Source organism: Hemiscyllium ocellatum, chromosome 25 (assembly GCF_020745735.1).
Source record: "Hemiscyllium ocellatum isolate sHemOce1 chromosome 25, sHemOce1.pat.X.cur, whole genome shotgun sequence".
Taxonomy (NCBI): Eukaryota; Metazoa; Chordata; class Chondrichthyes; order Orectolobiformes; family Hemiscylliidae; genus Hemiscyllium; species Hemiscyllium ocellatum.
The window spans coordinates 54,418,506-54,439,999 of NC_083425.1; the positions used below are offsets into that span (position 1 = coordinate 54,418,506).

The window sequence follows — 21,494 nt, forward strand, 5'->3', positions numbered from 1 at the left end:
TGAAGGAAGGGTCACGGGACCTGAAATGTTCACTCTGATTTCTCTCCACACATGCTGTCAGACCTGCTGAGCTTTTCTGTTTATGTTGCTCAATGTTGGAGAAAGCACAGCAGGTTAGGCAGCTTCCAAGGAACAGGAAATTCAACGTTTCGGGCATAAGCCCTTCTTCATTCCTGATGAAGGACTCTTGTTCCTGAGATGCTGCCTGACCTGCTGCGCTTTAACCAGCAACACATTTTCAGCTCTGATCTCCAGCATCTGCAGACCTCACTTTTTACTCAATGTTGGAGAAACTCAGCACCTGTGGATTGACAGGAAGCAACTGTCTTTAAGAATGGACTTTTATCAGAATGAGAGACATAGGCCTCTGCTATCAGATCTGCACCCTCCCTGAAACTGTCTCATGAGTTGGGAAGGGAGTGTAAGTGTTTTACTCAGAGATGTCAGCCTGAGGAGATCACATCATTCAGTGTGAGTACAGGGGGGGCAGAACAGGCTGTGGATTGGCTGGCGGACCAGTTACTTCCGGTCCTCCAAACCTTCCTATTGGTCATTGGAGACAACACGGGAGCAGCGCATGCGGGCGGCGGTCTGGCGCTGACGCCGTCGGGATACTGGAGGACCAGTCGTCGCGGCGCTGACCCCGCCCCTCCATAACCACGCACATGCGCAGATCTGGCCGTGGATCTGGGAGCTCGCTGTTGGGGGCCAGGGGCGAGCCCGGCGGCGGGGAGAGCGGTTACCGCATGGAGCAGCTCCGGGAGAGAGTGTGAGACAGGCCGGGGGGAGGGTTACCGCATGGAGAAGGAGAAGGGCATGGGGAACAGGAACAGGATCAGGATGGAGAAGAGCTTGGAAAATGGGGATGGAGTTGGGGGGATGGGTTGGGATGGGGAGTTGGGGGGGATGGGATGGGGGTTGGGGGTTGGGGATGGGAGTTGGGGGGATGGGATGGGGGTTGGGAGTTGGGGGGGGATGGGATGGGGGTTGGGGGTTGGGGAGGGGGGATGGGAGTTGGGGGGATGGGATGGGGGTTGGGAGTTGGGGGGGATGGGATGGGGGTTGGGAGTTGGGGGGGATGGGATGGGGGTTGGGAGTTGGGGGGGATGGGATGGGGGTTGGGGGTTGGGGATGGGAGTTGGGGGGATGGGATGGGGGTTGGGAGTTGGGGGGATGGGATGGGGGTTGGGAGTTGGGGGGATGGGATGGGGGTTGGGAGTTGGGGGGTATGGGATGGGGGTTGGGGAGGGGGGGATGGGAGTTGGGGGGGATGGGATGGGGGTTGGGAGTTGGGGATGGGAGTTGGGGGGATGGGATGGGGGTTGGGAGTTGGGGGGGATGGGATGGGGGTTGGGGGTTGGGGAGGGGGGGATGGGAGTTGGGGGGGATGGGATGGGGGTTGGGAGTTGGGGGGGATGGGATGGGGGTTGGGAGTTGGGGGGGATGGGATGGGGGTGGGGGGATGGGATGGGGGGGGGGGGGGTTGGGGAGGGGGGGATGGGATGGGGGTTGGGAGTTGGGGAGGGGGGGATGGGAGTTGGGGGGGATGGGATGGGGGTTGGGAGTTGGGGGGGATGGGATGGGGGTTGGGAGTTGGGGATGGGAGTTGGGGGGATGGGATGGGGGTTGGGAGTTGGGGGGGATGGGATGGGGGTTGGGAGTTGGGGAGGGGGGGATGGGAGTTGGGGGGGATGGGATGGGGGTTGGGAGTTGGGGGGGATGGGATGGGGGTTGGGAGTTGGGGATGGGAGTTGGGGGGATGGGATGGGGGTTGGGAGTTGGGGGGGATGGGATGGGGGTTGGGGGTTGGGGAGGGGGGGATGGGAGTTGGGGGGGATGGGATAGGGGTTGGGAGTTGGGGGGGATGGGATGGGGGTTGGGAGTTGGGGGGGATGGGATGGGGGTTGGGGGTTGGGGAGGGGGGGATGGGAGTTGGGGGGGATGGGATAGGGGTTGGGAGTTGGGGGGGATGGGATGGGGGTTGGGAGTTGGGGGGGATGGGATGGGGGTTGGGAGTTGGGGGGGATGGGATGGGGGTTGGGGGTTGGGGGGGATGGGATGGGGGTTGGGAGTTGGGGGGGATGGGATGGGGGTTGGGGGTTGGGGAGGGGGGGATGGGAGTTGGGGGGGATGGGATGGGGGTTGGGAGTTGGGGAGGGGGGGATGGGAGTTGGGGGGGATGGGATGGGGGTTGGGAGTTGGGGGGGATGGGATGGGGGTTGGGAGTTGGGGGGGATGGGATGGGGGTTGGGAGTTGGGGGGGATGGGATGGGGGTTGGGAGTTGGGGGGGATGGGATGGGGGTTGGGAGTTGGGGAGGGGGGGATGGGAGTTGGGGGGGATGGGATGGGGGTTGGGAGTTGGGGGGGATGGGATGGGGGTTGGGAGTTGGGGGGGATGGGATGGGGGTTGGGAGTTGGGGATGGGAGTTGGGGGGATGGGATGGGAGTTGGGAGTTGGGGAGGGGGGGATGGGAGTTGGGGGGGATGGGATGGGGGTTTGGAGTTGGGGGGGATGGGATGGGGGTTGGGAGTTGGGGGGGATGGGATGGGGGTTTGGAGTTGGGGGGGATGGGATGGGGGTTGGGAGTTGGGGATGGGAGTTGGGGGGATGGGATGGGGGTTGGGAGTTGGGGGGGATGGGATGGGGGTTGGGGGTTGGGGAGGGGGGGATGGGAGTTGGGGGGGATGGGATGGGGGTTGGGAGTTGGGGGGGATGGGATGGGGGTTGGGAGTTGGGGGGGATGGGATGGGGGTTGGGAGTTGGGGGGGATGGGATGGGGGTTGGGGGTTGGGGAGGGGGGGATGGGAGTTGGGGGGGATGGGATGGGGGTTGGGAGTTGGGGGGGATGGGATGGGGGTTGGGAGTTGGGGGGGATGGGATGGGGGTTGGGGGTTGGGGAGGGGGGGATGGGAGTTGGGGGGGATGGGATGGGGGTTGGGAGTTGGGGATGGGAGTTGATGGGATGGGGGTTGGGAGTTGGGGGGGATGGGATGGGGGTTGGGGGTTGGGGAGGGGGGGATGGGAGTTGGGAATGGGATGGGGGTTGGGAGTTGGGGGGGATGGGATGGGGGTTGGGAGTTGGGGGGGATGGGATGGGGGTTGGGAGTTGGGGGGGATGGGATGGGGGTTGGGAGTTGGGGGGGATGGGATGGGGGTTGGGAGTTGGGGGGGATGGGATGGGGGTTGGGGAGGGGGGGATGGGAGTTGGGGGGGGATGGGATGGGGGTTGGGAGTTGGGGGGGATGGGATGGGGGTTGGGGAGGGGGGGATGGGAGTTGGGGGGGGATGGGATGGGGGTTGGGAGTTGGGGGGGATGGGATGGGGGTTGGGAGTTGGGGGGGGATGGGATGGGGGTTGGGAGTTGGGGGTGATGGGATGGGGGTTGGGAGTTGGGGGGGGATGGGATGGGGGTTGGGAGTTGGGGGGGATGGGATGGGGGTTGGGAGTTGGGGGGGATGGGATGGGGGTTGGGAGTTGGGGGGGGATGGGATGGGGTTAGGGGGTTGGGGGGGATGGGATGGGGTTAGGGGGTTGGGGGGATGGGATGGGGGTTGGGAGTTGGGGGGGATGGGATGGGGGTTGGGAGTTGGGGGGGATGGGATGGGGGTTGGGAGTTGGGGGGGATGGGATGGGGGTTGGGGGTTGGGGAGGGGGGGATGGGAGTTGGGGGGGATGGGAGTTGGGGGGGATGGGATGGGAGTTGGGGGGATGGGATGGGAGTTGGGGGGATGGGATGGGAGTTGGGGGGATGGGATGGGGGTTGGGAGTTGGGGGGGATGGGATGGGGGTTGGGAGTTGGGGAGGGGGGGATGGGAGTTGGGGGGGATGGGATGGGAGTTGGGGGGATGGGATGGGGGTTGGGAGTTGGGGGGGATGGGATGGGGGTTGGGAGTTGGGGATGGGATGGGGGTTGGGGAGGGGGGGATGGGATGGGGGTTGGGAGTTGGGGAGGGGGGGATGGGAGTTGGGAGTTGGGGGGGATGGGATGGGGGTTGGGAGTTGGGGGGGATGGGATGGGGGTTGGGAGTTGGGGGGGATGGGATGGGGGTTGGGAGTTGGGGGGGGATGGGATGGGGGTTGGGAGTTGGGGGGGATGGGATGGGGGTTGGGAGTTGGGGGGGATGGGATGGGGGTTGGGAGTTGGGGGGGTGATGGGATGGGGGTTGGGAGTTGGGGGGGGATGGGATGGGGGTTGGGAGTTGGGGGGGGATGGGATGGGGGTTGGGAGTTGGGGGGGGATGGGATGGGGGTTGGGAGTTGGGGGGGGATGGGATGGGGGTTGGGAGTTGGGGGGGGATGGGATGGGGGTTGGGAGTTGGGGGGGGATGGGATGGGGGTTGGGAGTTGGGGGGGGATGGGATGGGGGTTGGGAGTTGGGGGGGGATGGGATGGGGGTTGGGAGTTGGGGGGTGATGGGATGGGGTTAGGGGGTTGGGGGGGATGGGATGGGGGTTAGGGGGTTGGGGGGATGGGATGGGGGTTGGGGGGATGGGATGGGGGTTGGGGGGATGGGATGGGGGTTGGGGGGATGGGATGGGGGTTGGGGGGATGGGATGGGGGTTGGGGGGATGGGATGGGGGATGGGGGTTGGGGGGATGGGATGGGGGTTAGGGGGTTGGGGGGATGGGATGGGGGTTGGGGAGGGGGGAAGGGGATGGGGATGGAGTTGGGGAAGGGGTTGCGGTTGGGGATGGGTAAGCGGAGAGAGGGCAGGAAGAACGTGACACAACTCCATCCCTGTGCCAGAACTCTCCCTAGTTGCACCACTCCCTGTGTCAAATCACCTGTCCATACAGAATCCTAAGATGATATAGCACAGAATGGGGCCAATTAGCCCAATTTGAACTTGCAATCCCACTTCCCCACTCTTTCCCTGTCACCCAGGAATCAAGTACCTGTCCAATCCCATTTTGAAAGCTCCTGTTGATTTTGTTCCTCCATCTATGAGGTAATGCAAGGGCTTTTAGAGTTTGGCAACCCCTCATCCAGTGAAAGAATAAAAAAAACTGACAGACCAACAATTGAACAGGGTGGAATAAAGCAGGGACTTTACAACAATTTTTTATTTCCCAGAGAAGAATGGAGGATTTACAGCTCTGGTGCAACAAGAGGAGAACTTGTTTGACACAAACTAGTATTTTCTGTTCTGAATTTCTGTCCTGTACTCACGATGCTTTCTGTAAACTCTTTTTACAGGGTAATAGAAGGGACGACTTGAAGACAGGAAATTTGAAGCAAATCTGACATCAAAATCTGACCAGGTCACTCGATTCATCAGGACCAGAATGTCTTCGGCCTTTAAATATAAGGAAAAGAATGTTTATTTGTTCTGACTGCAGTGAAAGCATTTCAAATGGCAGAGAGCCTGGAAAAGCACTGACAAGTCCAAGATAAAGTGTTCCAGAGCACTGCCTGGGGAAGGACCTTTAACTAGTTACCCACCCTGTGGAAAGGAACCATTCACACTGGGAGACACGGTACATGTGTGTCTGGGCAAAACTCAAACTGTCCACCCGCACTAGGGCCTCGCGCCATGGAGAAACCTTGGAAATGTGGAGACTGTGGGAAAGGATTCCGATCACCATCCGAGCTGGAAACCCACCGACGTGTTCACAATGGGGAGAGGCCGTTCACCTGCACTGTGTGTGGGAAGCGATTCACTCAGTCGTCCCACTTACTGTTACACCAGCGAGTCCACACTGGAGAGAAGCCATTCTCCTGCTCCGAGTGTGGGAATGGATTCAGTGATTCATCTACCCTGAGGAAGCACCAGCGAGTCCACACTGGGGAACGGCCGTTCACCTGCTCTGTGTGTGGCAAGGGATTCACTCAGTCCTCCAGTCTACTGCGACACCATTTCAGTCACACGAATGAGAGACCTTTCAAATGTGATAACTGTGGGAATGGCTTCAAAAGCTGTCAGGAACTGATGGTCCACCAGCGCATCCACACTGAGGAGAGACCGTTCAGCTGCTCCCACTGTGCCAAGAGGTTCAGAAAATCCTCCAACCTGTTGACACACCAACGAGTTCACACTGGGGAGAGGCCATTCATCTGCTCCGTGTGTGAGAAGGGATTCACTCGGGCATCTCACCTGCAGACACACCAGCGAGTTCACACTGGAGAGAGGCCGTTCACCTGCCCTCTGTGTGGGAAGGGATTCACTCAGTCATCCAGTCTACAGACACACCAGCGAGTTCACAGCAGTTAGATTCTGCTGTTGTTGCTGCTGGTAATCCCATCTTGGACTGAATCATATTCATTCTGCTTGTAGAAGTGGCTGACCTCAGGATATTGTTTCCAGTGGACTGATGCTGTTTGACCAGCGAGGGTCCATTTGCACTGAAATCATCCAGAAAAGCTGTGATGTACATTTGCTATAAGCTACACGTGTTTTCTACCACGCCAGGTAGATGGGAAACAACTAAATCCGTCTCTGTTGACTCTGCAGTGCATGGCCAGGCCAGTTGGCTTAATTGTTCAATGCCAGTGCTTATGCTGCACATAAGCCCCTCTTCATTTTCCATCAGCATATCTTAATATTCCTTCCTTTCTCTCCTATGAGACCTTCCCCTTAAATGCTTTTCAACCACTCACTTTCTTTGTGAGCCGCACATTTTCACCACTTGTGAAAGGTACTTACTGAGAAATCTCTAATGGATTATTGAACCCCTTGTCTGGAGTGCATGAGGAATTGGCAAAAGGTGAATGTGCAAAAAAATGTAGAATGTGAAATGTAATTGTGGAAAAATGTGGCCTTGTCCACTGACAAGAATAGAAAAACAGCATTAGTTAAATGGGGAGAGATTGCAAAACTAAGGAACAGAGGTGTTGGCTACCCTGGTACAATAATTTCAAAACTTCAGTTGCAAAAGCAGCAAGTTATTAGGAAGGCAAACGGAAGGTTGTTACTTATTGCACGGAGAATAGAATGTCAAGTAGGGATGGTTTACTACAGTTGTAAAGGGATTGATGAAACCACGTCAGTAGTCGTGCTTTCAGTTTTAGTCTCATTTCAGAAGCGTTACAAATGTGTTACTGTATTGAGAAGTACCACTCACCTGTTTCCTGGCATGGAGAGGGTTATTTTATGAGGAAAGGCTGGACAGACTGAGCTGTATCTGCTGGAGTTTAGAAAAGAGGTGATTTTTTTTTTTAAAAGAGATCCTGAGGGGGACTGGAATGTGGATGTTGAAAGGATATTTCATGGAGAGACTAGAGCCAGGGAACACAGTTCAAAAATTAATCTTCCATCTGAGATGAAGATGAGATTTTTATTTTTCTGAGGATCATGATTCTGTGAAAGTCTCTTCCTCAGAGAGAATCAAGAGCGCGGTCATTGAATGTCTTTAAGGTAGTGTTAGATTCTTAACAAAGGATGGAATCAGAGGTTTTTAGGGGTATGTATAAATATGGGATTGAGCCATAGTCAAATCAGCTATGATAGGACTGAAAAGCAGGTTCCAGGGACTGAGAAACGTACTCCTAATTCACAAAAACAGAAACAATTGGCAGATGCTGGAGAAGGGTCACTGCACCCAAAACATTAACTTTCTTTCTCTTCACAGATGCTGCCAGACTTCGAGTTTTCCCAGCAATTTCAGTTTCCTCCTAATTCATATGTATGTTTGTTTACTAACGATGGAGCAGGAGAATCGATGCTGCCTGGCCGGCTGTGATTTTCCAGCAGCACACTCTTCAACTCTGATCTCCAGCATCTGCAGTCCTCACTTTCCCCCTGTTTGCTAACCATGTTAACCCTCCTTGTTATATCCTCAGAAAATTCATTCACATTCATTAGACATGACGTTCCTTCTCACATCCATGTTGACTGTCCTTGATTATTCCACGCCTTTTAAATAGTACTTTTTACTGTCACTAACAAGGGCTGAGAGGGACCTTACTTATTGGCATCCTATTAACAGAATTAAATGTGAAATACCAAGGAGTTAAAAGTAATAAAACAAATTACAAATTTGTTAGAAATGAGTCAGTTACTTGTACAGAATATCCGAATGAGACGGGTGAGGAGTATTTTGTTCAGATAACTGATTGTTCAGATAATGGATAACATTTTTATGGGACCTTGAGATCTTGTTTGCATAATCTGAAATTCGGATAATTGACATTAAGATAACCGAGGTTGTTCTGTAATGAGATCTTTGAAGGCTTTTGTGATGCTGTGGTAGTGTCCCTACTCTGAGCCAGAGTCAAAAACAAGTGGCTAGAAAAGCTCAGGTCTGACAGCATCTCTGAAGAGAAATCAGAGTTAACCTTTCCGGTCTGGTGACCCTTCCTCAGGAAACGTTATCTTTAATTTCTCTTCACAGACGCTGCCAGCCCTGCTGAGCTTTTCCAGCAACTTCTGTTTTTGTTTCTGATTTACAGCATCTGCAATTCTTTCAGTTTTTATCTGGATCAGAGTATCTAGGTTCAAGTCCCACTTGATCCTGAGATGTCATGACGTGCGTGAACAGGTTAATTATACATTTTCAATCATTATTTTAAAGGACTTACGTTCCAGTGCTAGTATCCTCACCTCATCCAGAAGGTTCAGATTCAAGTCCCATTTGTCCCAGAGGTATGTCAGAACATATCTGAGTAATTTGAATCAGAATTTTAAAATGTTTTTAAAGAAGAGTAAGTCAAAAGAAATGCAGAGTTTTGTGATGTGCAAGTTTAAATAAAACTGTGACCTAAAAAGTATATGTCTCGACTCTGTCTAACTATTTAACCTCTGATATCTATCACCACTTGGTGAACTGAGAGAAACAGACCCCAGTCAGTAATAAAAGGTAGGTAATCAAATTGAGTCCAGAAACATGTTTATTAACAGTAATGCTATTAACCGACTCAATTAAGTTAATTAAGGGTCAGATTAACTATGACAATAACCACGCATCAGATAGGTCTGCTTAGCACACAGCCTGAGGTGGATTGGACAGAGATATCCCTCTCTCTCGACATGGTGGTAAGAAAAGGGGATTCGGAGCACTCACTGAATCTAGAAAATGGTCAACGTCCTCAAAAGAAGAGGAGATAGCAATTGACGAGAGTAACGAGGAAAGGAACAGCAAGAACTTGTATTTTTCTATCACCATTCCATCCCCAGGATGTTCCAAAGCAGCAGTGAAGTAAGAACTGTAATGGTCACCTTATGGGAAAGACAGCAATTCATTTGCACACAGCAAGATTCTTACAGACAGCACAGTGATAATGAGAGGACAGTTTAACTTCTTATTCCGATGGAAGTGCTGGACTCCCTTAGGAGTCCATACTTGGGTTAGTCTAGATATTTACACAAACCCCTGCAGTGGGGCTTGAATCTACACATCTCTGATTCAGATGCAAAAGTGCTGCCCACATCCATAAGTAGCACTCTGCACTCTAGTTTTGACCAGCCGAAAATTGTTTTCAACGTGTACCTTCTGAGTGATCAAACTAGTGTCTTTATCTAACTCTCCATCTAAAAGTTAGTTTGTATTTCAACTGCGATGTGGCATGGTTTCACAAAGACACGGTAAAGAGCTGAGGTGGTGATTGTGACAGGACAGACCAGCTCAGCAGAATGTGACTCTGGCTTTTTCCAGTCCAGGTTGAGTGTGATCACATGGAATCGCTCAGAGCTCAACACTCTGCACTGGAACAAGAGAATAGTTTACTGGACTGTTCAGTCTCTCACAGTCTACTGCACACTCTCAGACAGTGAATATTGTGCGAGAAAGAAGGCCACTCAAGGTTGAGTCTAAACTGGAATCAATTCTGACCAATGATGATACACCGTTGAGTGCATTATTTTTGGTTAAATGCCTTCGTTGGGTTATGGGATTCTGTCAATTAGCCTTTATTTAGAGCGATACTAGTGAAAGGAAGTTACCCATGATACTGGTGTTAAATGCTGGAGGGGTTATTGTAAGTATTTGCCATGGTTAAAGGGTTGCCCAGTGGTTTGAAGCTGGCCTCACATACCTCTTAGTCATCCGTTTTGTTTTGTTTATTGCAAAGAATGTTGATTTAAAGTCGGAATCTGAGAGCTGTCCCAAATACTTAGGAAGGATGGAGAATGAGGAGTCGATGGGGAGGGCAGTTGCAGTGTGGGAGAGTGTAGATCGAGTGACTGTAGGGAGGGACAGTGCTCAGAGGGGGCCTGCAGAGGTGAAGAGTGTAGAAAGAGGTCAAGCAATCCCCTCTGACCCTTATAGCATTGGGGTATGGGAGCAACTCCCCAGCATAGGTGAACCCACATTGTCCTATGACCTGGCCCAGGCTAGACCACACTGCCCAGGCAATCAGCTCCATTGCCTGGAAGGTAGGCCAGCAGTCGGGATCTGGTATCTTGGGAGAGGAACCTGTGGGGATCTGGGTCAACCTCAGGCAGTCTCCAAGCTCTCGGTGCAAGCTGATCCTGTGGGGGTCCTCAGGTGCCAGTGTCTGGGGAATAGTCATGCCATTATTGAAGAAACAGACTGTGTGAAAAGTGAAAGGGTTCCTAATCCAATCTACGACCACTCGCCTCTAAGACCAGAAGGCAAAACCCAGAGAACATTCTGGCAGCAGTCAGGCGGAAACCTGCATTTCCACAGCACCACCTTGAGACATTGGTCACCGGTCAGATATTCCAGGTCAGAGCCAGGAAGGCGTTGTCTCCCTTGTTCCTGTGCCTGTGACCTGAAGAATGGTGTTGACCCCAGCCGAAAACAGCAAAAGACTGACGCAGTGGACGGGCAAATCATTAGCCAGCTCCAGCGGATAAGTATGGAGGACCCAGCACCGCCAATCAATATAGAGATGGATGCGGAGGAGGCGAGATTGAGAACCTTCCAGAACTGGCCGGCTGGCTTCCCCATCCAACCACAACAACTGGCCCGTGCTGGCTTCTTCTACACTGGTAAGGCTTAATACCTCTTCATATTGGTGATGGTGGGTGGGTAGGGTATAAAGGACTGCAATACTAAACAGTTAGTGCAGGAAGCTGTTAATAATCTTGCAGAATGAATGTACAATTGACAAATGAACCTGAATATCAATATGTGCGATGTACGTTTTAGGAAGGATTTTCTTCAGTTATGGGATGTGGGTTATTGCCCATCCTTAGTAGTCCTTGAGAAGCTGGTGATGAGCTGCCGCCTTGGAGCTGTTGGAGGTCGACTCTCAGTGCTGTTAGTGGGAAAGAGTTCCAAGAGTTTGACCCAGCAACACTTAAGGAACAGTGATGTATTACCAAGTCGATATGATGAGTGGATTGGAGTGGAACTTTGCTGTGATGGTGTTCCTATGTAAGGATACAAACATTGGCTGTGTGGTTGCTGGTGAGAAGGAAAGCTGTAGACTGAAGGAAGATGTCAGTAAGCTGGTCAAGTGGACAGAAAAGTAGCAAATGGAATTCAACCTGGAGAAATGTGGTGTATTTGGGGAGGTCAGTCACAATAAAGGAATACACAAGTGGGAGAAAACGTAGAGGTTTAATGGTTCAGAGGGGCTTCGAAATGTATCTTCATTTTGCTCCCAGGTGGATAAGCTGGTTAAGATGACACTGGATGCTTTCCCTTATTACTGAAAAATGTGTTGCTGGAAAAGCACAGCAGGTCAGGCAGCATCAAAGGAGCAGGAGAATTGACGTTTCGGGCATAATCCTGAAGAAGGGCTTATGTCCGAAACGTCGATTCTCCTGCTCCTTTGATGCTGCCTGACCTGCTGTGCTTTTGCAGTCCTCAGTTTCTCCTAGTTGCTTTCCCTCATTAGCCAATGCACAATATTAAAACAGGGAATTAATGCTGACTAGTAATCCTGCATACAGTTCAGGTTCCACATTATAGGGAGGATGTGATGGTACTGGAGAAGGTGCAGAGAAGAATTTGGAGGATATTGTCAGGAATGGAGAAATTTAGCCAAAAGCAAACATGGAATAGGCTGGGGTTATTTCGTTAAGTTCAAAGGAAGCTAGTGGAAATTTAATTGAGTGTATTATAATAAGCCGAGATAGGACTTTCCTCCTCACTCTTGACAGGTCAATACAATAGAATATAGATTTGAGGAACCAACACAAATTTTTGGAATAATGCAACAGGTCTGGCAGCATCAGAGTTAGAATTTCTGAAGAAGGGTCACTGGACCTGAAACATTAACTCTGATTTCTCTTCACAGATGCTGCCAGACCTGCTGAGCTTTTCCAGCAATTTCTATTTTTGATTCTGATTTCGAGCATCCACAGTTCTTTCAGTTTCTATAGATTAAAGGTAGTTGATAGAAGCTTAGAGGGGAATTAGGTAATAATTTGTGGGGATCTGGAACTAACTGCCTGAAAGGATAGTAGAGACAACAACCCATGTCATAGTTAAACATTGCAATGTGCATTAAAGTGTATAAGCTATAGGACCACGAACCAAGAGAATTGGATCAAGCTGGAAAGCTGTCCTTTTGACCAGCATCAATACCATGGGATGAATGTCCTCCTCTGCCACATATTTTCAATGTTTGCATAAAGAAATGGTGATGTGTGAATATCACTTGATGAGTAATCCAGAGGCCCAGACTCATGCATTTAACAAAGTTCCAGATAATACATTTGTTATTGAAATAAAGCTCCTGGGATTAAAAGGGACAGTGGCAGAATGGATATGCAATTGACCAAGGGATTGAAAACCCAAGGAGTATGATGAATAGTGGTTGTTCAGGGAGGACAGAAGGATGCAGTGATGTTCCCCAGGGATCACTATTGGGGTCAATGATCTTTGACCTATATTAATGACCTACACTTGGGTACATCGGGTCTAAATTCAAAGTTTGCAGATGACACAGGATTGAGAAACATAGTAAGCAATAAAGAGAATAGGAATAGACTTAATGAAGACCTCAGAAAAATAGGAAGACAAATGGCAGGTAAGATATAATTCAAATAAATTAAAAGTGATGGATTTTGATGAGAAGAACAAGGAGAAGCATAATAAACGTTTAAATGTTCTATGATGAAATGTGATGTCACTGGCAAGGGCAGCATTTATTACCCATTCTTGACTGCACTTGACCTGAGTGGCTTTTTAGGCCATTTCAGAGGGTCGTTAGGAGTGATGTAGGCCAGACCAGGTAAGGACAGCAGGTTTCCTTCCCTGAAGGACATTAGTGAACCAGATGGACTTTTTACCAAAAAAGAAATTGTTTCATGAGATTGGCTTTCAATTCCAGATCCATTAATTGAATTTAAATATCACCAGCTGGTGTGTTGAGATTTTACCCCTTGTCCCGATGGATTACTGGTTCAGGTATATGCTGCTTTGCTACCATTATCCCTACTCTGAGCACCACACTTTGTGGAGGATGGTACAGCCTTAAGAGAGGGCACAGAAGAGATTTACTGGAACGGTACAGGGATGAGGACATTTGGTTATGTGGAGGCACTGGAGAAGCTGAGGAAGATTTAAGGGCAGCGTTCAAATATTTCAATGTTTTGACAGGATAACTAAGATGACATGGTGGCACAGTGGATAGCACTGCTTGCCTCGCAGTATCAGGGATCCGGGTTTGATTCCACCCTCGGCGACTGTCTGTGTGGAGTCTGCACATTCTCCCCTCATCTGTGTGGGTTTCCTCCAACAATCCAAAGATGTGCAGGTTAGATTAGATTCAACTAGATTCCATGCAGTGTGTAAACAGGCCCTTCAGCCCAACAAGTCCACACCGACCCTCTGAAGTGAAACCCACCCAGACCCATTTCCCTCTGACTAATGCACCTAACATGATGAGCAAGTTAGCCTGGCCAATTCACCTGGCCTGCACATCTTTAAACTGTGGGAGGAAACCGGAGCACCCAAAGAAAACCCACACAGACACAGGGAGAATGTGCAAACTCCACACAGACAGTCGCCTGAGGCTGAAATCGAACCTGAGACCCTGGTGCTGTGAGGCAGCAATGCTAACCACTGAGCCACTGTCCTACCCTAGATGGATTAACCATGGGAAATGCAGAGTTATAGGATTGGGGTGGAGGGGGTGGTCTTCCGAGGGTTGGTGTGGACTCGATGGGTCAAAAGGCCTGGTTCCATACTAATATTAAAAAAAAACCTAACTGCAGGCGAAAGTGCTCAGGCCAATGGGGAAAGTGCAGGCGGTTGGCACTAAATGGATTTACTGTCAAAGCTGGCACAGACAGCAACAAAACCAATGACAACAGTCACTGGCTGGTGGCCTCTTTCTGAGCTCTCTCTCTCATCTTATAAGAACATTTACCTATCCTCATCCTACGTACATTCAATTTTTTTTTACTCTGATCTATGTCTCTAATGTAGTCTTCAATATCTAATAGCACCTGTCTCAATCACTAACCCTGGAGGTAAATTCTACAATATCACAACTGTCTACATGTGAAGAAGATCCTCCTCCTCCTCCTCTCTGTTAAATCCCTATCATTTCACCTTGTGCAGCACTGAGGGGACACTGCACTGTCGGAGGCTGTGTCTTTCAAATGAGACATTAAAATAGCGCCTCTCAACAGAGGAGAAAGAATCCCACTAAGATCTGTTTGATGATGAGCAGGGATGTTGTCCCATGTCCTCGTAAATATTTATCCCTTAGTTAACCTAATCATCCCATCAGATAAGTGAGAGCTTGCTGTGTGTATGTTAACTCCCATATTTCCTGCATTACAACAGTGAGACACTTTACTTTTCACCTCGGGAATGATATAAAAGTGAAAGGTGTGCCATTGGTTTGAGTTTCTATTTTCTCTCTGAGGCTTCAGTAGTAGTTTCTGGGCTGCAGTTCTGAAATCCTTTGTTTGAATTTGTTTTAAATTGTAGGGCAGAGTGAAATGTTTACTCAGAGAGACAATCTGTTATAAACAGATCATCAGCTGACCTAGTTTACCAGACAATTCTATACTGACTCTTCCAGAATAATGTGTAATGTTGAAAACACTTTACAGGAAATATACAGGGCTTTATTTTGGAGTTCTTAAATTGAATAAAATGACAGCTCGAAGTAATTGTGAAAAGAACTCACCAGGTGGGAATAGAAAAGGAAAATTAGAGGGACAGATTTGGGGGCAGTGAGGGGTTGGTTAGTGCTAGAATCACACATAACTGTTACAATTTAACTGGAAAAAAGCCCCAATAGTGATGCCTGTAGTTCCACAAGTTGTCCCAAAATGAACCCAATCCCAATCAGACCACCAAAGTGATCAATTTGCCTGATTAATAGCCATTTGAGCTAAAAACAAAATCACACCAGATTTCTTCTTCACCAGAAAGTAACTCTCTCTCTTTACTGTAACACACTTAACCTGAACAGATGGGTAAAGAGGATTACACAGCAGAGCTTCGAGAGTCGAGGGTCAGAGGTGAGTGTAGTGGCCATCATTAAGGAGGCGGTGCTGGAGAAACTGAAAGGTCGGAAAGGGGATAAGCCACCAGGACCAGATGGACTACACCCAAAGTTCTGAAGATGAAAACTGAGGAGTTTGCAAAGGTATCGATTGTGATCTTTCGGGAATCACTGAAATTAGAGAGGGCACAAGAGGACTTGGAACCGGCTAATGTAACACCCCATTTAAAAAGGGAGGGAGGCAGAATTGTAGGTGAGTCTGATCTCAGTAAAATTTGGGAATTCATTATTAAGGATGAGATTGTGAAATATTTGGAAGTAAGCTAAGGCTGAATCAGCAGGGCTTTGTCAATGAGAGGTCATGCCTGACAAATTAGTTAGAATTCTTTTTGAGGAGGCAACAAGCGGGTGAGACGAAGGAGAACAAGTGGACGTGATCTATTTGGATTTCCAGAAGGCTCTTGGTATGGTGCTGCACAGGAGGCTATGAAAGAACCCATGGTGTTTGGGGTATGGATAGAGGATTTGGCTGACTAGCAGGAGGCAGAGAGTGGGAATAAATGGGGTCTTTTTCAGAAAGGTAGGCAGTGACTAGTGGGGGTTCTACAGGGGTCAGTGTTGGGACCGCAACTATTCATGTTAAACATTAACTGTCTAGATGAAGGAATTGAGGGCATTATTGTTAAGTTTGCAGATGACACAAAGATAGGTGGAGGGAGAGGTAGTGTTGAGGTGGGGAAGCTGCAGGAAAGCTTGGAGAGTGGGTCAAGAAGTGGCAGATGGAATACAATGTGGGAAAGTGAGGGGTTATGCACTTTGGCAGGAAGAATAGAGGAGTAGACTGTTTTCTAAATAGGGGAAGGATTCAGAAAATTGAAGTACAAAGGGCCTTGGGAATCCCCATTCAGGATTCTCTTAGGGACAACAGGTAGGTTCTGTTGGCATTTTAAGAAAGCGAATGCAATGTTAGTATTCATTTCAAGAGGGCTAGAATATAAAAGCAGAGATATTCTGCTGAGGCTGTACAAGGCTCTGGTCAAACTGCATTTGGAATACTGTGACCCTGTATCTAAAGAGCAGGGGAATCGACGTTTCGGGCCTAAGGCTTATGCCCGAAACGTCGATTCTCCTGTTCCTTGGATGTTGTCTGACCTGCTGCGCTTTTCCAGCAACACATTTTTCAGCTCTGATCTCCAGCATCTGCAGACCTCACTTTCTCCTAGCCTGTATCTAAGGAAAGATGTGGCAGCCTTGGAGCAGATCCAGAGGAGGTTTACGAGGACGATCCTGGGGATGAAGAGCAGTTGAGGACACTGGGTCTATTCTGGATGGAGTTTAGAAGAATGTGAAAGAATCTGATTGAAACTTAAAGAATACTGAGAGGCCTAGATAGTGTGGATGCGAAGACTGTTTCCACTAGTAAGAGAGACTGACCCGAGGGCACAGCCTCAGAGTGAAGGGATGACCCTTTAGAACTGAGATGGAGAGGGACTTCTTCATCCAGAGGGTGGTGGACCTGCGGAACCCATTGCCACAGGAAGCTGTGGAGGCCGAGATAGGTTCTTGATTAGTAAGAGGAAATCAAATGTTTTTGGGAGAAGGCAGGAGAATTGAATGAAGAAATAATTTAGCCATGATCAAATGGCAGAGCAAATGCAATGGGCTGAATGGCCTAATTATCCTCCTGTACCTTATGGTCTTATTACTCATCGATTTTTATGCAACTTGTGGCCCAAATACATACATTCATTCATTCACATGAAGACAGACAGAAGACTTGACACTGATTGTGGGTTGGACAGATGTAGACAGTAAACAAAATTCCAAAGATTACAAGTTTAGATTTCAAGTCCAAAATTGGAGGTGTAGTACACATTGAAGAAGGATACCTTGGATTACAACAGGATCTTGATCAGTTGGGCCAATGGGCTGAGGAGTGGCAGATAGAGTTTAATCTAGATAAATGTGGGGTGCTGTAGTTTGGAAAGTCAAATCTTAGCAGGACTTATACACTTAATGGTAAGGTCCTAGGGAGTGTTGCTGAACAAAGAGACCTTGGAGTACAAGTTCATAGCTCTTTGAAAGTAGAGTTGCAGGTAGATAGGATAGTGAAGGAGGTATTTGGTAAGGTTTCCTTTATTGGTCAGTGCATTGAGTATAAGAGTTGGGAGGTCATGTTGTGGCTGTACAGGACATTACTTAGACTACTTTTAGAATATTGTGTGCAATTCTGAACTCCCTCCTATCGAAAGGGTTCAGAAAAGATTTACAAGGGTGTTGCCAGGGTTGGAGGATATGAGCTATAGGGGGAGGCTCAATAGGCTGGAGATGTTTTCCCTGGAGGCTGAGAGGTGACCTTTCGAGAGGTTTGTAAAATCATGAGGGACAAAGTCTCTTTCCTGGGGTTGGAGAGTCCAGAACTAGAGGACATAGGTTTAGAGTGAGAGGGGAGAAATTTAAAAGGGACCTACGGGGCAACTTTTTCACACAGAGGCTGTTGCGTGTATGGAATGAGCTGCCAGAGGAAGTGGTGGAGACTGGTACAATTACAACATTTAAAAGGCATTTGGATGGGTATTGAATAGTGGGACATGGACCGGATGCTGGCAAAAGGGATGAGATTAATTTAGCATATTTGGTTGGCATGGATAAGTTGGACCGAAAGGTCTGTTTTTGTGCTGTACATTTCTGTGACTCTTAAGTGTGGTTTAAATTGTGTGATGATGATGATGATGATGCTATCGCTTTTAACAAGCTTATTTTGTCCTTGGGTTTTTTTTAAGCGAGATTTAAAGGGAGAGGTGCCGAAATGTCTGGAAGGATTCTAGTTTAACAATGGCGTGGGATGGTGCGGGGGGGGGGGCGTGGGGTGGGGGGAGGTCTTCTCAGGTTTTGGTTTGGTTTAATCAAAGCAGAGAAACTTCTGGTAGTTGTAGCAGAAGCTGCTGCAGTGCAGAAAGGTTCTATGCTTCAGCAGATGATTCTTGACTGGCTTCACTCTCTGAAATCTCTCTTGCCTGTAAGAACCTGTGTTTGAATTTATCTTTTGCCACAGGGTCTGTTTATGGGATGTTACTAGAATTGGAACAACTCCTTGCTGTGTTGAGTCAGTTATGTTGTCTAATATTTGTTATTCTAAATATCCATTTTCTTTTGTTTATGTTTCAAAATAAGTGTTTAAATAACTTCTGTTTTGCTTAAAACCGAGTGGTTTGACCAGCTGCATCACCCCCAGTATATCCACTTCATAGCTCCCTTTAAAATATGAAAAGATTAGGATCTAGGCCACCTTCTTAAAATATTTTAAGGGGTCTGGTCTAGTCCATAACAATTATGATTTTCAGTACTGATGCAAGTTGTTTGTCTGTAATGGTCATTCTTTGATTCAGTGCTTGATCAGGTGGGCCTGGGTCTTACTGGAATGATTCATTTTCATCTTTCTTGGTTTTTCTGCCTTTTTCCTACACTGAGAGAGAAATGCTTTTAGGTTGTAGGCTCTCAATGTTTCTCTCCCACTGCCCTTCTAACACAGTAGCTCTGCCAATCAAAGGGCTATTGTCAGGTAGGATTTCCTTAATTGAGAAGATTGTCACTGCAACTCAGTCTTGAATTCTTCCCCCTCACAGCTCCAAAAAGCAACATTGAGCTGTTCAATGCAACGTGTGGCACCTGCAAAACCACTGCTGTTACTTCAGTTTATAATCTCAGAGCATCTGTGCTCTCTTACACTTTGTATCAGCTAAGACAAGTCAAGCCAGAACTGGGCACACTCTGACCTGGGTGCACACACTGACATGCACAGACACCCTAACAGACTCTGTCTCACCCTAATACATGTATGCGTGTACACCCTAACATATGTTCATGCATCAACACATGCATACCCATAACCTGAGATGCACATTCCCACACTCTGATACATCCTGACACAAGCATCCACACTCACCCTGACCTGTATACATGATCCTGACACAAGCATCCACACTCACCCTGACCTGTATACATGATCCTGACACAAGCATCCACACTCACCCTGACCTGTATACATGATCCTGACACATCCACACTCACCCTGACCTGTATACATGATCCTGACACGTCCACACTCACCCTGACCTGTGTACATGATCCTGACACATGCACATGGTCAAACATAAACTCATTGACATACACGAGACCAAACAACATAGATTCGCCACCCGAAATAATTCTCAAAAATAAAACAAACAACTGTGGATGTTGGAAATCTGAAATGAAAACAAATTGCTGGAGAAAGTCAGCAGGTCTGACAGCATCTGTAGGAAGAAAGCAAGGTAATATTTCAGTGTGTCAATGTTCTGGTGGCTCGCCAGTTCTGATGAAGAATCATTGGACTCTAAACTCTGCTAACTGCAACTTGTTAACTGTTTCCTTCCCACAGATATTGCCAGACCTGAGTTTCTTCAGTTTTATGTTTTTGTTTCAGAAAGGATGCTCACCCTGACGCACGCGCACTCTCACTCGCCCACTCCCTGTCACTCTCACTCGCCCACTCCCTGTCACTCTCACTCACCCACTCCCTGTCACTCTCACTCGCCCACTCCCTGTCACTCTCACTCGCCCACTCCCTGTCACTCTCACTCGCCCACTCCCTGTCACTCTCACTCGCCCACTCCCTGTCACTCTCACACACCCACTCCCTGTCACTCTCACTCACCCACTCCCTGTCACTCTCACTCACCCACTCCCTGTCACTCTCACTCACCCACTCCCTGTCTCACTCACACACCCACTCCCTGTCACTCTCTCACAACCACTCCCTGTCACTCTCACTCACCCACTCCCTGTCACTCTCACTCGCCCACTCCCTGTCACTCTCACTCGCCCACTCCCTGTCACTCTCACTCGCCCACTCCCTGTCACTCTCACTCGCCCACTCCCTGTCACTCTCACTCGCCCACTCCCTGTCACTCTCACCCGCCCACTCCCTGTCACTCTCACCCGCCCACTCCCTGTCACTCTCACCCGCCCACTCCCTGTCACTCTCACCCGCCCACTCCCTGTCACTCTCACCCGCCCACTTCCTGTCACTCTCACCCGCCCACTCCCTGTCACTCTCACTCTCACTCGCCCACTCCCTGTCGCTCTCACTCGCCCACTCCCTGTCGCTCTCACACACCCACTCCCTGTCACTCTCACTTGTCCACTCCCTGTCACTCTCATTCACCCACGCCCTGTCACTCTCACTCACCCACTCCCTGTCACTCTCTCACACCCACTCCCTGTCACTCTCACTCACCCACTCCCTGTCACTCTCACTCTCACTCGCCCACTCCCTGTCACTCTCACTCGCCCACTCCGTCACTCTCACTCGCCCACTCCCTGTCACTCTCACTCGCCCACTCCCTGTCACTCTCACTCGCCCACTCCCTGTCACTCTCACTCGCCCACTCCCTGTCACTCTCACTCGCCCACTCCCTGTCACTCTCACTCGCCCACTCACTCTCACTCTCACCCGCCCACTCCCTGTCACACTCACCCGCCCACTCCCTGTCACTCTCACTCGGCCACTCCCTGTCACTCTCACTCTCACTCGGCCACTCCCTGTCACTCTCACTCTCACTCGCCCACTCCCTGTCACTCTCACTCGCCCACTCCCCCACTCCCTGTCACTCTCACTCGCCCACTCCCTCTCCCTGTCACTCTCACTCGCCCACTCCCTCTCCCTGTCCCTCTCACTCGCCCACTCCCTGTCCCTCTCACTCGCCCACTCCCTGTCCCTCTCACTCGCCCACTCCCTGTCCCTCTCACTCGCCCACTCCCTGTCCCTCTCACTCTCACTCGCCCACTCCCTGTCCCTCTCACTCTCACTCGCCCACTCCCTGTCCCTCTCACTCTCACTCGCCCACTCCCTGTCCCTCTCACTCTCACTCTCACTCGCCCACTCCCTGTCACTCTCACACACTTGCTTCTTCACATGCATTCAGGGAGGTGATGGCCTAGTGGTATTAACGCTGGATTGTTAATCCAGAGCTCCAGATAATGTTCTGGGGACCCAGGTTCAAATCCATAGCAGCTGGTGGAATTTAGATTCAATAAACATCAGGAAATAAGAATCTAATGATGACCATGAATCCATTTTGATTGTTGGAAAAACCCATCTGGTTCACTAATGTCCTTTAGGGAAGGAAACTGCCA

General features: G+C 49.6%; 2 protein-coding genes across 2 annotated transcripts in view; both read left to right on the plus strand.

The window, feature by feature from the left end:
* The first annotated feature begins 684 nt into the window (after positions 1 to 684).
* On the plus strand, positions 685 to 8,692 carry LOC132827868 (zinc finger protein 239-like). The gene is made up of 2 exons (XM_060844622.1): positions 685 to 767; positions 5,199 to 8,692. The coding sequence occupies exon 2, from the start codon at positions 5,536 to 5,538 to the stop codon at positions 6,211 to 6,213; it is 678 nt and encodes a 225-aa protein (XP_060700605.1). The 5' UTR covers positions 685 to 767; positions 5,199 to 5,535; the 3' UTR covers positions 6,214 to 8,692.
* Positions 8,693 to 10,058: 1,366 nt separating this feature from the next.
* LOC132827716 (baculoviral IAP repeat-containing protein 7-like) overlaps positions 10,059 to 21,494 on the plus strand; it is a 53,879-nt gene continuing 42,443 nt past the window's right edge. Inside the window, exon 1 of the mRNA XM_060844400.1 lies at positions 10,059 to 10,890. Within this exon, the coding sequence (XP_060700383.1) occupies positions 10,059 to 10,890 (832 nt within the window). The remainder of the gene's footprint in view (positions 10,891 to 21,494) is intronic.

Bases quoted from the DNA above. Each gene is read 5' to 3' on its own strand.
- LOC132827868 (XM_060844622.1), top strand. From the start codon at position 5,536: ATGGAGAAACCTTGGAAATGTGGAGACTGTGGGAAAGGATTCCGATCA.